This window comes from Pelophylax lessonae (assembly GCF_965119305.1).
Source record: "Pelophylax lessonae genome assembly, chromosome: 1".
Lineage (NCBI taxonomy): Eukaryota > Metazoa > Chordata > Amphibia > Anura > Ranidae > Pelophylax > Pelophylax lessonae.
Genome location: NC_138768.1, coordinates 457676850 through 457692796, shown reverse-complemented (window position 1 = coordinate 457692796; position 15947 = coordinate 457676850). Strand labels below are relative to the sequence as shown.

At 42.6% G+C, this 15947-nt stretch overlaps 1 protein-coding gene across 10 annotated transcripts in view; it reads right to left on the bottom strand.

The window, feature by feature from the left end:
- MYO9B (myosin IXB) overlaps positions 1-15947 on the bottom strand; it is a 296901-nt gene that overhangs the window by 11868 nt on the left and 269086 nt on the right. For all 10 annotated transcript variants that reach the window (XM_082260874.1, XM_082260880.1, XM_082260879.1 and 7 more), the window contains one exon: positions 10596-10776. In XM_082260874.1, coding sequence (XP_082117000.1) covers positions 10596-10776 — 181 coding nt within the window. The remainder of the gene's footprint in view (positions 1-10595; positions 10777-15947) is intronic.

Genomic DNA, 15947 nt, shown 5'->3' with positions numbered 1-15947 from the left:
ACAGGCATAATACATACTAATATATATATATATATATATATATATATATATATATATATATATATATATATATATACACACACAGTGCTCGGCATAAATTGGTACACCCCAACAGATTTGTCAGAAAACCTTTACTTTAAGAATCAACATTTTCTATGAGTCACTATACTACAAAATACTCGTACAAATGCGGGCCCTTGATTGCAACCGAGATTTGTGTAATTTGCGCACACAAAAAAGTATTTTCCCTAACAATATCATTCAAGACCATGTTGCAAAAATAAATGCAACCCAATGAAAGTCTTAGGCGCAAACCTAAATTTTAGACAATGAAATCCTAATTAACAAGAATTTAACTATAAGTGAGAGTAATTATTTATTAAAAAGGTGTCCAGCAGACAGTTGATTATACAAAGGCATTACGTTTTTGGAACTGATGGTTCAAAACTGTATGTGTCGCAAACAGGTACAAAGAAATGCCTACAAGTGAAACATAGTTGTGGCAGTGTCCTTCTGTGGGGCTGCAAGAGTGCTGCTGGTGTCGGGGAGCTGCATTTCATTGATGGTATCATAAATTCACAGATGTACTGCTCTCGATTGAAAGAGAAAATGCTACCATCACTCCGTGCCCTTGGACTTCGTGCACTTATGCAACATGACAATGATCAAACGCACACATCTAAGGCCACTGTTGCATTTCTGAACAGAGTGAAAGTGATTCAGTGGCTAAGCAGGTCTCCTAATTTTAACCCAATCGAACACCTAAGGGGGAATTCTGAAAACACAAGTTGAGGATCACTCTCCATCCAGCATCTAGGCTCTAAAAAAGGTTGTTCTTGAAGAATGGAAAAAGATAGATGTTGCAAAATGTGACCAACTTGTTCATCCCATACCCAGAAGACTTGGTGCTTTCCTTACAAATCATGGAGGCCATACAAAATACTAGATATAGTAGTTTTTGTTGTGTGTATCCATTTTCACATTAACTCATTTAAGAGTAAAACTAAAGAATTTGTAATCCAAGTTGTATTATTACCCCTATTATCATGTAATGAGCTAAACATATGTTCAATAAAACTCAGTTTTATAAAAAATTTTGAAATTGTTCTTGTGTTTGAGATCTTGATTAAAATCTTACTTTTCAAAAGGGGGTGTGATCATTTATGATGAAACTGTATGAAAAAGGAGGACGGTACATTACATTGTTGCAATAAAGCTATTATACTGTACTTGTTCATCTGTGGAAGTCTTTTGAGTGCCTACTAGATCTGTTGCTACATTTTGATTTTATGTGGAGCACAAAGTCATTTATCATGGATGGAGTATGGATATTGCCATCCTTTGCCTACATAATATATAGTTTATATACTGGATACTTTAACATACTGACTTACCTTTCTCTGAAGCCAAGAAAATTTGTATCTGACTAACATTCAGCAAAAAAAAAAAAAAAAATGCTACAGGGTTCTATGCCTTCCCCCAACCTACTAAAAACAGGATTTATGTAGCTACTGTAAAATACTCTCCTTGAAGTCCTTGAGGGACACAGAAAGCAATTACTGTTGGGGTATACTGTCGTCAACAGGAGGATTGGACAGTGGCAAACAAAACTATTTTTTTTAGCCAGCCCAGGATAACTCCTACTACTAGCATACCTCAGTTTCATAGCAAGCAGTACCAAGAGCATGATCATAAAAAGCATAAGGGTGGGACCTGTGTCTCAATGGACTCTGAAGAGAGGATTTTTAAGGGAGTATAAAAAATAAACATTTTGATGAACCTTTAAATGACATATCTTGGTACGCAGTACAGGATAAAATAATTGATTCTTGTACAATGGGTTATATACCGCTACTTTTAGGTGATTGGAAATTGGCAAAAGCTTTGCTGGAAGCATCCCCGTGTATCCAGCTTACTGTACCCACTCCGTGAAACTTCTTCAGCAAACAATACAGAGATTACAGAGAAAGAGGAGAGGCAGTGTCCAGTACTCCAAGATATTGTTAGGGTGCCAGGAAACCAGACCACACGAAGATGCAAGTAAAATAAAGCAGTATATTAGGGCAACAATAAACGCACAGCAAGAGTGAGGAGCAAAACCCGCTTTTGGAACAGCCAGGGTCAAGTCCAGAAGCAGGTAGTAATCCAAGTTGGGAGAGTCTAGAAGGGGGGGGGGGGGTAGTCATACAAGCCGGGGTCGAGTCCAGTAGCGGGTAGTCTGCCGATGCCAGATTGTCTGCCTATGCGTAATCAAGAGCAAGGAAAGTCGTCAGCCAAGCCAGGTCATGCACGGAGAAAGACGGAGAACAGAAGACTGCTAGCAGTGATGCACCTTGGAGCACAAACACAAGGGCAAGGACTGCAAGCTATCAGGTGATATATATAGTCAGGTGTGCCACATCATCACTGAGCAACGCCCAGGCAGCAGGCAAGTGATGATGCAAACAGAGTTTATAAGAGATAGAAGTCTGCATATGTCCAAGATGGCTGCCAACATGAAAGCAAGGTAAGACCTTGACAGATCTGACATTTATAGTTACCTCAGAATTCATTTATAGTTACCTCAGAATTCCTAGAGTAGAAACACTTTGCAACCGAAGCAAACAGTCACCTGGCAAAAACGCTTTGAAACCATTAACAGAGAATGGTGCTGGCCCTGCAGATGCTAAAAGATGTAAAAAAGCCCAAGAACCCCAAAATATCTGCGGGAATGGGTTTAAGAAAGGAGGGCCTCATTTCCTGAGGGCAGATGCCCTAGAAAAAAAACAAAAGGCAAAATAATCCACAACTTGGGTGAAGGTGGAAGGAGGAATCCCATACAGTGACCCCCATGCCAGAAAAACTGATAGGAGGGTCAGCTGCCAAGGGAAGACAAAGCAGGTAGCCACAGTCATAGATGACAGCCCTGATCCCACACATGAGTTGTAACTGTCTGACATGCCTTCAGGGAAGGATATGGAGGCGTGGGGTCCCCTCTGTAAATTATATTTCTTGAGTACAGTACATGATACAGTAGACCCTGGGTTATTTATAGGCTTAGGCCTACATACCTTCCCTTCAGATGATTGGACACTGGCAAGCTTTTAAGGACACTCACTGGGTGCCTCCCCTAAAACCCTACTCCACGGTGCGAGAGGTTTGTTGCAAGCAATGCAGAGTAACCAAGGAATGGAAGGAGGGTATGTCCTGTACTATATTCCAGGATATGGAATTTACAGGCAAGACAAAATTCTTATCTAAATTGTACAGTACCAAACACAGAAAAAGTATTCATAGACCCTGGGATGTTCCCAAGCAAGGAATAAGATCAGAAGGCAAAAACTTGGCAAACAACTTAAACAGGGCCAACAACAAGGATCAACGGACCCAATATCAAAGTGCCACTGCAAGAACCTTGCGGTCAAAAGCTGCATTGGCAAAGGACTGAATGTCCACCTATTAAAATTTGAAAAGGTATGAACAGACTTCACACTTTTGACGTCGTTGTCTCACTTTAGCTGTTTTCTTGTTAAAACTAAATAAAGATTTATTAAAAATACAAGAGTCCAGATACAAACTGCTCACAATGTGGTATAAACCCCTCACCTACTACATATAATCTACCCACAAAGCTCTTCACAATGCTGGTGCTCTCAATTTCACTGAGGAACACTCCTCCATATATTCTGGGTAGGTCATTTTATTCAATCTCTCTGGCAATCAGTGCGTCTAATCGGTCACAAACTTGACATTGAACTGAAGAATTGCCCTCTGATTGCTTATAAATCACCTTTCGGTTAAACAATAAAAATCAGAAAAAAACTCATTATCAATAAACCTGTAGAAACACCACAAAAACATAGTATATCCCAGATCTTTGGAAACAAACCTCTCCGCACACACTAAATCACTGGTTCTCCTGTGCATGGAGGATCTGATGGCTTCACTCTACCACAGGGAAGAAATATTTAGGAAAATGTGGTACTACTGGAGAGGCTTCCTTTACACCACTGAATATAAATCTGACCACTGATGAACCCTGTCTCAGTTGCCAGAACGAGACCTAGTTCCAATTTGAGACATTACAACTGTATATGCTCCTTTCAGCCTCTACTAAAACTGGATAATTTTTTACCCCCAGAATTCCCACTCCTAGCCCCTCAAATGCTCACACACCCCTTTTTTTTTTCTTCTCTTCTTTTCCCCCTTTAACCACCTTCCTTTTCTTCCCCACGCACCAGGGACTCTTTTTCCTGGGTTCTTCTCACACTCTCCATGTCCTCTTTCTGACACCTTATCCCATATGCCAATTTAATCCCCTTCCCTATAACCCTTCTTAAACATGTTCAATTCTACTCTAATAGCATAGTCTATAAAACAGAGGTTCCTGCAGGCTTGATAGACAGAAATTTTTTTTTGGATACAGGTCTGGCCCTGCCAGTTGATATTAGTGGTCCCTATACACTCAATAAGTCCTCAGGTACAGAAGATACCTGTATCCTACTACTAATCCATTGACTATTGTTTAGTTGAACATTCACAATGTAGGACATTCAATAATCTGTATACTTGATAGAAGGAAATACGATGCCTTTGTAAACCTAGTTCTTTCTATAAAAAAAACAAAAAAAAAAAAGGAAATAGAGGGGCTGGATACCTCCAAGGATGTAGGTAGATCCGCAATAGATTCTGCATGGTAAGACAACGGAGTGAGCTTTGCACCTCTGTGGTCTAGACCAACGAGAAACTGGGGGAATGTAGCCACAAAACTTGGGGTGACTGTAGTAGAGACCCCAGATAATAAGCCAGGGGACTCAATCTCACCCAGTGGAGTTAAAAAAGGCGCCAACGATGAAGTAGATCTTAAAATCATAGGGTAGTAAGATTCCAGATTACATACATCTTTTAGAAGATTGTGAGCTGGGGACACCAGTGGCAACAGGACTGTCCACACTATGGGTAGATGCAGACATGGTACAACCACTCGGTGGTAAGGCAACTAGGGTTAGGGGATGAGGAAAAGCCTTAGGTACTCAGAAAGGCCAGATAGCTGGCAGCCAATGAAACGTGCTGTAGGAACAAACCGGTTTCCGTGACACTAAATGACATGATAGGGAACGCTAAATTTGAATGCTCAATCCCTCAGCATTAACCCCTTCCTTGGTACAGACCAGCAGGGAGTGGGAAGTTTAATGGTGCTCAGTGATCCAAATGATGAGGTAAAAAATGGATTTTTGTAAAATCTTACCGTAAAATCCTTTTCTCTTAGCTCATTGACAGACGTAGTCCTCGGTGATACACCACCTTCGGGTTATGTTGCCTCCACAGGAGCAGGACTAGACAGGAAATTAAAAAGCTCTGGCCACACCCTAGGGGCAGTCCCAGAGGGTATATCCTCTCTCTCTCTGCCTCAGCAAATCAGTTATGTGAAAAAGCAGTCTTTAGAGATTTTAACCCAACTCAAAAAACAGAGGGGCGGGGACTACGTCTGTCAATGAGCTAAGAGAAAAGGATTTTACGGTAAGATTTTACAAAAATCCATTTTTCTCTAGCGCTCATTGACAGACGTAGTCCTCGGTGATACACCACCTTCGGGACGTCCCAGAGCAGTATCACAACTGAGGGGTGGGAAAATGAAATCAAATCCCAATCTAGAAGGCCCAACCGGTGCCAACTAGAAGTTTACAATGCTCATCCTTAATGATGAGACTCAACAAAAAAAGAGAAAAAAATTATTTATTTTTTTTTTTTTCAAACAGAAAAAAACCCTCGAGGTAGACCACCGGTCTCCTCAAATTGCGGCCTGCAAAACCTTGCGGCCAAATGAGGCATCCGCCGATGCCGTCACATCAATTTTATAGAATTTTGTAAAGGTATGTACCGACGACCAGGTGGCCGCCTTACATACCTGGACCACTGACGCCTGATGGCGAAAGGCCCAAGAAGTACTGAGCGCTCGAGTGGAGTGCGCCCTAACAGGGAACGGAGGACTCTGACCCTTAATAGAATAAGCCTGTACCACCGTTTGTCTAATCCATTTGGCAATGGTCGCGGCAGATGCAGGCAAACCCTTTCTGGGGCCATCCGTGATCACAAAAAGTGAATCCGTCTTACGGAAAGATTCCGTAGCTTTCAGGTATACCCTGATTGCCCGAACCACATCTAAGGAATGCAACGCATGTTCCCGATGATGCTTGGGCTGAGGACACAAGGAAGGTAGTACAATATCTTCATTCAGATGAAAATCTGAAACCACCTTAGGAAGAAAAGATGGCTTAGGATGAAGTACTACCTTATCCCTATGAATCACTAGGTATGGGGACTGGCATGATAATGCAGCCAGTTCTGACACCCTGCGAGCAGAAGTAATAGCCACCAAGAAGGCCACCTTCTGGGATAAAGTAAGCAAGGGAATCTCCCTGATGTTTTCAAAGGGAGGTTTCTGTAGAACCGACAAAACCAAATTAAGATCCCAGGGCGGTAAGGGCGCGCGGACTGGAGGAGCCAGGTGCCGCACCCCCTGGATGAAATTCCGCACCAAGGATTTGGTAGCTAAAGGCTTCTGAAAGAAGATTGCTAATGCTGAAACTTGACCCTTGATGGTGCTCAAGGCTAGCTTCTGCTCAACCCCTTGTTGCAAAAAGGCCAATATTCGAGTCACCGAATAGGTACGTGGAGGAAATCCTAAAGATTCGCACCACGCAATATAAGTCTTCCATGTGTGATAATAGACTTTGCTGGAAGTCGCTTTCCTTGCTTTAATAAGGGTAGGAATGACTGAAGTAGACAAACCTCTGTCCTTCAGTACTTGGGTCTCAATGGCCAGGCCATTAAACCCAGCGACTGTAAAGCATGATGGTAAATTGGTCCTTGAGACCACAGACACTCCCTGAGACGAAGTTCCCACGGAACGTCTACGACTAACATGTCCAAGTCGGCCAGGCCGGCTTGAGGAGGCCAGCCTAGAATTTCTAGGACCACTGGCGCTGATAGAATCTGAACCAGGCGTCCCTAGAGGTATCTGGCCCCGACCATCCGAGAAAGTCTGGTCGTTTTCTGTTCCCACACATTTATCAGATACCTGATAGTTATCAGGAAAGGTGATCTTTTCTGGTTGAACCTCAGGGACCGAAGTCACCCGACTAGAGGCTACTTGGCCTATCTGGTCAACCAGATCCGATTCCTGTGAGGTATCGGGACTAATTTTAGGAAAAGGTAAAGGAAAAGATCTATTCAGGGAACGGTAACTACCGCTTCCTGTAGTACTTAAATGTTGGAAGGGAAGAATCGCACCGGTAGTAGTGGTTGATGCTCGATCTAATGTCCTGAATACCGGTGAAAACGTCCCCCCACCCTGAAACCGGGTGGGGGCGCACCTTCAGGCTGTGTACTCCTTTGCTTCGGGTTTGGCTGGGTTGGTCCTTTGCTTGTCCGACCAGCCCTTCTTGAACCCTCCTAGAGGAGTCTTGCCTTTCCCGCTAGTACCAGCCGGGCGCCCTTTATGGGCGGTAAAGAAAGGTCCTCGCTTGTTGCGAGGTCCCTTAGCTTTAGCAGCCTGTGGCAAAAAAGTGCTCTTGCCCCCAGTGGCATCCTTAATGATTTCATCTAGGTTGGCCCCAAATAGACGATTCCCCTGAAAAGGGAGATTAGTCAAGGTCTTTTTGGAACCTAGGTCAGCTGACCAGCATTTTAACCACAGCACACGTCTGAGGATCACCGCTGACTTAGATGCATGCCCTAATAAGGGAGTAGTGTCCAAGGCTGCGTCACAGATAAACTGTAGCCCTTGTATAATCTGTTCCATCAAATCAGATGTCTCCTGGGGAATATCTTTTCCCCTAAGATCTTGGCGTACCATTTTCGCCCATTCCGTAAGTGTCTGGGAAACTAGACCAATAACAATTACTGGTCTAAATGCTGACCCTATCAGAGAGAAGATGGTGCGGGACTCTGCTTCCATCTTTCGATCCACCGGATCCTTAAAGGACGAAGTGTCCTCCACTGGAATAACCGTGGCTTTATTCAGCCTGGAAATAGGTGGATCCACCACTGGTGGTACCGTCCATTTCTTAATGATGGATTCCTCAAACGGATAGCGTCTAGCAATACGCTTGGAAATAGTAAAGGTACATTTAGAATGCTCCCATTCTCCTTTAATCTGATTACCGAAACATTTAGGTACAGGAAAAACCTTCACCGTTTTGATGGGCTTATTAGTACCAAAGGGAATCTCTGTTTCAGTTGCCTCTGCCGGTAAAGCCTCAAGTTTTAAGGTTTCCTGCACTGCCACAACTAGTGCGTCCACCAATGCTTCTTCCTGAATTATAGCAGGAGAAGAAGCGTCCTCCTCACTGTCTGAGGGGGCTTTACCTGGGATAACAGCCCTTGCAGAGGAACCTGCAACTGCAGTGACCATCTCTGAATCAGAGTCAGAGGTGTCAGATAGTATACGGGTAGGCGGGGGTCGCTTCCTTGACCCCCGTCCCTGACAGGCCGCCTCCACCCGAGCCACCATAGACTCCAAAATTGCTGTAAATTACTCTATACTCTGTGCACCGGCGGGTCCCGTGGCCCCCTCGAGGGAAACAGGTGGGGGAATATGTGTGGCAGGGTCCATGATAATTCCAGTCACTTCCTGGATAATATAATTCAAAAATAAAAAACTTTTTTTTTTTTTTTTTTTCAGACCCCCAGCGCCACAAAAGCCCCTTAGTGTTACCTGCTAGGGATCCCTATCGATCGAGAGAGAGAGAGAGAGAGATAGACCCCCAGGCTCACCACTTGATGCTCAGAGTTTAACTGCAACAGGTTACAGCGCTGTCTTGACAAACAGGAAGTCTTTTGGCTGGCTGCCCAGGAAGAAAGGAGGCGGCTCCGCCCCTCTGCACGCCTTCCGGCGCCTCCCCCAAGCTCCACGAGGTGTTTGGATCACCTCAAACATGGCCGCCCCCATGCTGGAGACACGAGGCTACGCCAAAATGGCGGCTCGTGCGATCCAGCAAAAAAAATGGCGGCGGCCTGTACTGAATAGCGGTGTGCTGCAGGGCACACAACACTCTCTCTGCATGGGGATATGGCGTGGTTGGCGGTACCGGCCCTGGCGGACCGCCTGACCATTCGGGAGGCCTGCTAATAGCTGGAGATCTGATTAGGAAGGCAGTCTACATGTCCGTGGCTTCTGACTGGTAGGTAGCTTATTCTTAACACCGTAAGATTCCCAGAATGCCACAGATTACATCTTTTTAACATGTATACAATTAGATTGTTAGCTCCCAAACCAAGCCTCCTGGCTTTTTGCACATAAAATCACACTCAAAGTAGGAGGATCTGTGTCATGTTATAGGATAGAGAGGGACTCTATCTTACCATACAGAGAGGGGCCCGCGTTCACCACAAGACCCGTCAGGGGAAAAGGGGGAACATACTACTCACCATACCGGAACCAGGCGGGCACCAACTCCTGACAGTACCCCTCTCCACCGGGGCGGGAGGGCTGTCGACCGATACGGACGCCGTGACTCATGGTCTTTGGCATTTCAGCGAGACGTTTAACTCGCGTGGACAGTCCTTTAATGGGACTTTGTCGCGGCCGACCCAGCGCGGAGCTATGGCCTGCACGCGCTCGTAGGCTGAACTGGGGTGACCACCGGATCTCAACATCCAGCCCGTCGCCCAGTTCAGCTTTCTTGCTTGAAGATCTCACAGGAACACTGGAGAAAAAAAGCTGTCTAAAAAATCCTTTAAGAAAAAATTCTTGCCAGGACCTAAGATCCCAGCATGGTATCTAGGTCCTTACTCCTAACTAGACAGAAAATAACTGATTTGCTGAGGCAGAGAGAGAGAGGATATACCCTCTGGGACTGCCCCTAGGGTGTGGCCAGAGCTTTTTAATTTCCTGTCTAGTCCTGCTCCTGTGGAGGCAACATAACCCGAAGGTGGTGTATCACCGAGGACTACGTCTGTCAATGAGCGCTAGAGAAATCTTGGTGCTTAGCCCGATCGAAATACTCACCAAGTCTTCAGTGACAGGGCAAGCACAGTGACAATGCCAATGGCTCTGGAACAGGAGGCTAACTTGCAACCAGAATGGGGTCTGAAAAAGCTCTTTATGTGGAACAGAGTGTCCAAATGTCACTTCAAGGCTAGTCCACCAATATCCAGTCCAGCAAAATTAGGTTATGGCACTCCAATAGCCAAGTGGAGGATAGGCCACCTCTGATATCTGCAATCATAGAGACCAGCTCTAGCAGTGATGCAGAGAAAAATCTCGATTAAGTAAAATAGAGAAATGAAGGAAAAACTCTATAAAAAAAAAAGGCTTTTTTTTTTGCCAGTGTCCAACCATCCTATAAGTGACAGTAAGTACTTCCTGGTCCTTCATGGATGAGAAATAAAAGTGCTTTTATTTCTGTCCCCATTGGAAAAACTCCACTCACTTTATTTTCTGGAGAGTAAAATAAGATCTCTGCTGTGGGGATTCAGACAACAGTAAATACCTGAAAGTAGCTCTAACCACAAAAAATAAAAAAAAGGCTTTGGCTGAAACCTAGCTTTACTAGATAAAAATACATCACTGTTGTAAACAGAAATATACATTTTATGCAATCCAAGTGTACCTTTCTCCAGGGATATTTTAAGTTGTCGCATGCAGTTGGCTGCTCCAGATTTGCGATAGATACCCTCTGTGTACAAGCCATGCATTTCCAGGTACTCAAGAAGTACCTCCATAACAACAGGTACAGAAGTTGCCTCAGTTAAGTCAGCCACATGAACACCAAAGTGATGATTGCCCTGGTTCTGTGTACGTTTAAACAAAAATGATAAAGACAAATTAATAAATTTCCTTACAGTACTATAATGAACTGCCCATATAGGACTCAAACATCCTGGATGTGCAACTATCGATTTTTAAAGTTATATGTTAGAACATTAGGTCATTAAAGGACAAAATGTGGGCACATGTGTATGTAGGCAGATGTCATTGGATTTTGAAAACTATTGCTGCAATTGCTTAAAAAATGTGTGACGGAGTTTGGCTTTTGTTAGTCACTTATGTAAAGTCCACCTCAATTTTACTAGTCCCTCCAGCAACAACAATCTCTACATTTACATTGCTGCTGGTCAAGCGTGGTTACACTGCTCCCCTATAGCTATAGTGCAGGAGTGAATGAAGTCACCCTAAGACAGGTGTGTTATGGGCCGATCATGCGGTAAAATTAAAGGAATAAAAGCCTGAGAAAATAAAAACTAATACAGCCACCACATCCAATGATTAAGCTATAATAATTTTGGGTTTAGTTACACTTTAAAGCTGAATTTATACTGTTCCGTGTGCATGCAGCGCATATGGCAGATAATGCACACATGTGAATAGGCCCTTGTCTTTCACACTAAACATCAGCACATAGATGTGAACCACTTGGCATAAGAAATACCGTATTTTTCGGACTATAAGGCGCACTGAAAATCCTAAAATTTGATCAAAAACTGGCAGTGCGCCTTATAATCCGGTGCGCCTTATATATGAAAATAGTTTGAAAATTTACCGTTAACTGGATGGTTTGACCAAAGGGGTGCAACCACTGGACAAAAGTGTCAATCGTTCCTTCAAAGTGAAACTGCGAATCACGTGGGAAAACTGGATGATGGAAGGAGAGCACTCCTTCACGAAGACCGGGAGGCAAAGCCGGGCCAGTAATGCCACTGTATGCCAGTGGATAGTGGATGCCTGGCAAAGTATCCGCCAGAACTGTCATCCGAGGGTTCGCGATGAGCACCTGCCATTAAACCTTGCGCGGATCAACGTTCCAAAAAAAAAAGTGCGCCTTATATATGAAAATAGTTTGAAAATTTACCATTCAATGATACTGCGCCTTATAATTCGGTGCGCCTTATAGTCGTGAAAATACGGTAATTCAATTTCTACCTAACATGCAACAAAATAAGTCCAAATAAGCCCAGGCTGTTTTCGTGCATATTATTCACGCTATTCATTCATCAAACGCCCTGGAATTCTGCATTTATTCTCAGGTCTCACATTTAAAAAAGCCACGAAATCTCACAATTTGAGAGAAAAATGTGTAGTCTAATGAAGGCCGGGTGACCGCAACCACGCTGTGTCCCCAATATCTAATCCAATAATGTAGTTTGAAGGAAAATTTGAGAATACTAATATTTAGAGGTAAATGTAATAAACCTAATGTAAATAAGCAAAACTAACAAACAAAAACCTTTTTTTCTTTATAACCACTTAAGTTTTCAGAGCAATTTATAAATGGTGCTGGGACAGCAACATTTTAATACATAATTTAGACTCCGTGGTTCCTAGCTTGCTTCATTCCTGGAACCAGGAGCTAAAACAATTAGCTTCTGGGCTTCAGATCCAGCTACACAGTGCTCCAAAAATGTAAATAGATATATAAACACAAAGCTTCTGTATTGCGTTTGCATAGGAAGAGAAGTGACGTCACAACACTTCCTGTCACTACCAAGGCCAGGACAGGGCTGTTGCAGCTCTGCCCTGCAGCAATAGATCCTTGCTATAGTGGTAATTACCACCAGCAATAGATCATTATTGGGAGTTATCTGTTGCTGCAGAACTGCAGGAGGGTGTTGGATCAAGTCTCCACTGACACAACATTGTTTGGAACTTTGTAGCGATTATAAACATGTGAAAATGTAATCATGCCAATTTGTTTCCCTACCAAACTAATCCTAATGCCCTGCTAAGAATTCATGCAAACAGATCTATTTTTTTTTTCTCTGTATGCATTGTAAAAAGGAAATAAAGCTGTACTAAAAGGTAAAATGCAATATGTTTTTTTTTAGTTGCATCATTCTAGTATACAGAACAAAAATGTAACTTATGCAATTTACTTTTAACCACATTACGTCTTAAAACAGCACAGTGGTGGATGTATATTTCCGCAGTGCCCTCAGGTGGCTGCTGTACCCATTAATGGTTGAGAACTAAAATTACCCAGGTGGCTCTGTACCATGTAATTGCTCAAATGATGAATCACACTGATCAACAAGGTAAACAGTGTAGTGTTTACGCCCTCCCTTTATGGGCCATACACACTATACAATTTTCTGAAGACTTTTTCCTTTAGACTTACCAAAACCATATAATATGAGGTCAAACCTAAACACTTTCCATTACTATGGAATCTGGCAGGCCCTTGCACTACATAGAAAAGGTTAATCTGAAGGAAATCTAACCACAAAAGTTGGATAGTGTGTATCCAGCTTAAGTCTTACAACGAAAGATTGATTCAAATTCAACAGCAGCAGTTATGGGTTTGTTTTTAACCCTTTTAGCCCCCTCCCTCCATTGCATATCAAACCTCCATGCTGTCTCTGCTGTGACCTTTACATTAACCCCTTTACTTCTGTGTATAAATTGCACATTTAAATGTGCAGCATCAATAAACTCCACGTTTTAACCCCTTCAATAATGGTATGTTTCTTCATGTTCAAAAAAAAAAATGTGTTAAAAAGACAAGATCACCTTGGTTTGTTGACTTTCTTAAAAGAGGTTTTGGGGTTGCCTGTACTGTCCCAGCATTTTTATAGCAGAAAGTAAGGGAAACTTTTTTAAACTAGAATATAATGCTCAAAAAAATTAAAGGAACACTTTGAAAACACATCAGATCTCAATGGAGAAAAATATAATTCTGGATATCTATTTTCTGATATGGACTGGGTAATGTGCAAGGAACAAAAAGATGGCACCTCGTTTGATGGAAATGAAAATTATCAACCTACAGAGGGCTGAATTCAAAGACACCCCAAAGGATCAAAGTGAAAAAAATGATGCAACAGCTAGTCCATTTTGCTGAAATTTCATCTTTTCTGACTGTTTTGGCTAGGGTCAGTGTCACTACCTGGACCCCTATAGAGGTTGCACAGGCAGTCCAACTTCACCAGGATGGAACATCAATGTGTGTCATTGCCAGGTGGTTTGCCGTGTCTCCCAGCACAGCTCTAAGAGAGCTGGACAGTGTCGTAGAAGGTCCTTAACCCATTAGCAGGACAGGTATCTGCTCCTTTGTGCAAGGAGGAACAGGACAAGCACTGCCAGGGCCTACAAAATGACCTCCAGCAGGCTAATGGTGTGAATGTCTCTGACCAAACAATCAGAAACAGACTTCATGAGAGTGGCCTGGCCTTGAAATCCTCTAGTGAGCCCTGCGCTCGCTGCTCGGTACCGTGGACCTCGATTTGCATTTGCCATCGAACACCAAAATCGGCAGGTCTGCCACTGGCGCCCTGTGCTTTTAACAGATGAGAGTAGGTTCACACGGAGCACATGACAGACGTGAAAGGGTCTGGAGAAGCAGTGGAGAAAGTTATACTGCCTGTAACATCGTTCAGTATGACCCAATTTGGTGGTGGATCAGTGATCATCTGGGACATCACCTCAGGGACATTATGTTTCGGTCCATGCGAAGCCGCTAGGTTGCACCGCAGTCTGTTCAGGAGCTCAATGATGCCCTGGTCCAGATCTGGGAGGAAATACCCCAGGACACCATCTGTCGTCTAGGAGCATGCCCCCACATTGTAAGGTATGCATTCAAGCATGTGGGGGCCATACAAACTACCGAGTACCATTTTGAGTTGCTGCAATTATATTTCAGCAAAATGGTCTAGCCTGCTGCATAATTTTTTCACTTTGATTTTCAGAGTGTCTTTGAATTCAGCCCTCTGTAGATGGATAATTTTCATTTCCATCAAACGATGTGGCATACTTTCTTTCCTAACACATTACCCAGTCCATATCAGTATAGATATCGAGCATGCTATTTTTCCCCATTGAGATCTGATGTGTTTTAAAAGTGTTCCTTTAATTTTTGAGCAGTATATAATAACGAAAAAAACCCAGTGGTTATTAAATACCATGAAAAAGAAATAGCTTTAAAATAACGGTAATTTAGGCTAAGTGTTGCATAACTGAGTAATTGTCAGTCAAACTATAACAGCACTGGAAAATAGCCTGGTAATGAAGGATTAGTACAGGCTAGAATTGAAGCAGTTAAGCAGCAGACTTTGTCCATTTTTTAAAAGTAGCATTTTGCTTTTATTTATTCATTTTATTTTTATCTAAAAAAACTTATATAGTATTTTTTTACAGAAAACATGTATTATAGTTTATGTTATGGTAGACCACATAAGAAAATAATATACAGCGTAAAATCGAGACATTGCCGAAATGAAAAAAAACAAAAATGCTCTATGACTTAAGGGGATATAGTGAGATAGGGGCTCAAGGACTGAAATGGTTACGTTTTAAATGGAGTAAGGAAAGGACTGCTATAAGATTTTATTGTCGTCCAATATTTTCTTCATTTCCCATCCAACTGAAACAAGTAGTTTGGAAAAGCACCCCTTGAACAGCACTAAAAACACTATATTTTAGTAGAATAAGGAAGGGCCAGAACTTCAAACTTTTCATCATTCTATTCCAAACTGGTAAAGTTACACTCTAAAAAACCCTGGATGTACTATGTGTAAATATATAAGTCTTGAGGACTGACTTGTAATGGAGAACAATGGTTGTGCCTTCGTCTTCCAATCTCTCAGCACAAATTTGTAGGCCAAGGCTGGCATTCCTAATTTTTAGGAAATTTTAGTAGATGAAACTTAGGCCCCTTGCAAATGAGTGAAAAGTCTGTCTGTTTTCATCCATCTGTTGCCAGATAAAAAAAACACAACGCAATGCATTTATATGGGCAGACAGATGTAAAAAGATAATCATCCGTTTAGGTCTGTTTTTTTACAAATGAAACAAATCTCCATCCTGCTCTATTTAAATAGATCTGAACAAACCAGACAACATACGTTTTTACATGAGTTTTTGCATCCACCAAGGTCTCATCCCTGCTGTCAACTGGGGGTTTCCTGGCTGACAGCAGACTGTAAAAAAAGGAATGGTCAGTGAAAAAAGAAAAAAAAAAAAAAAAAAAACT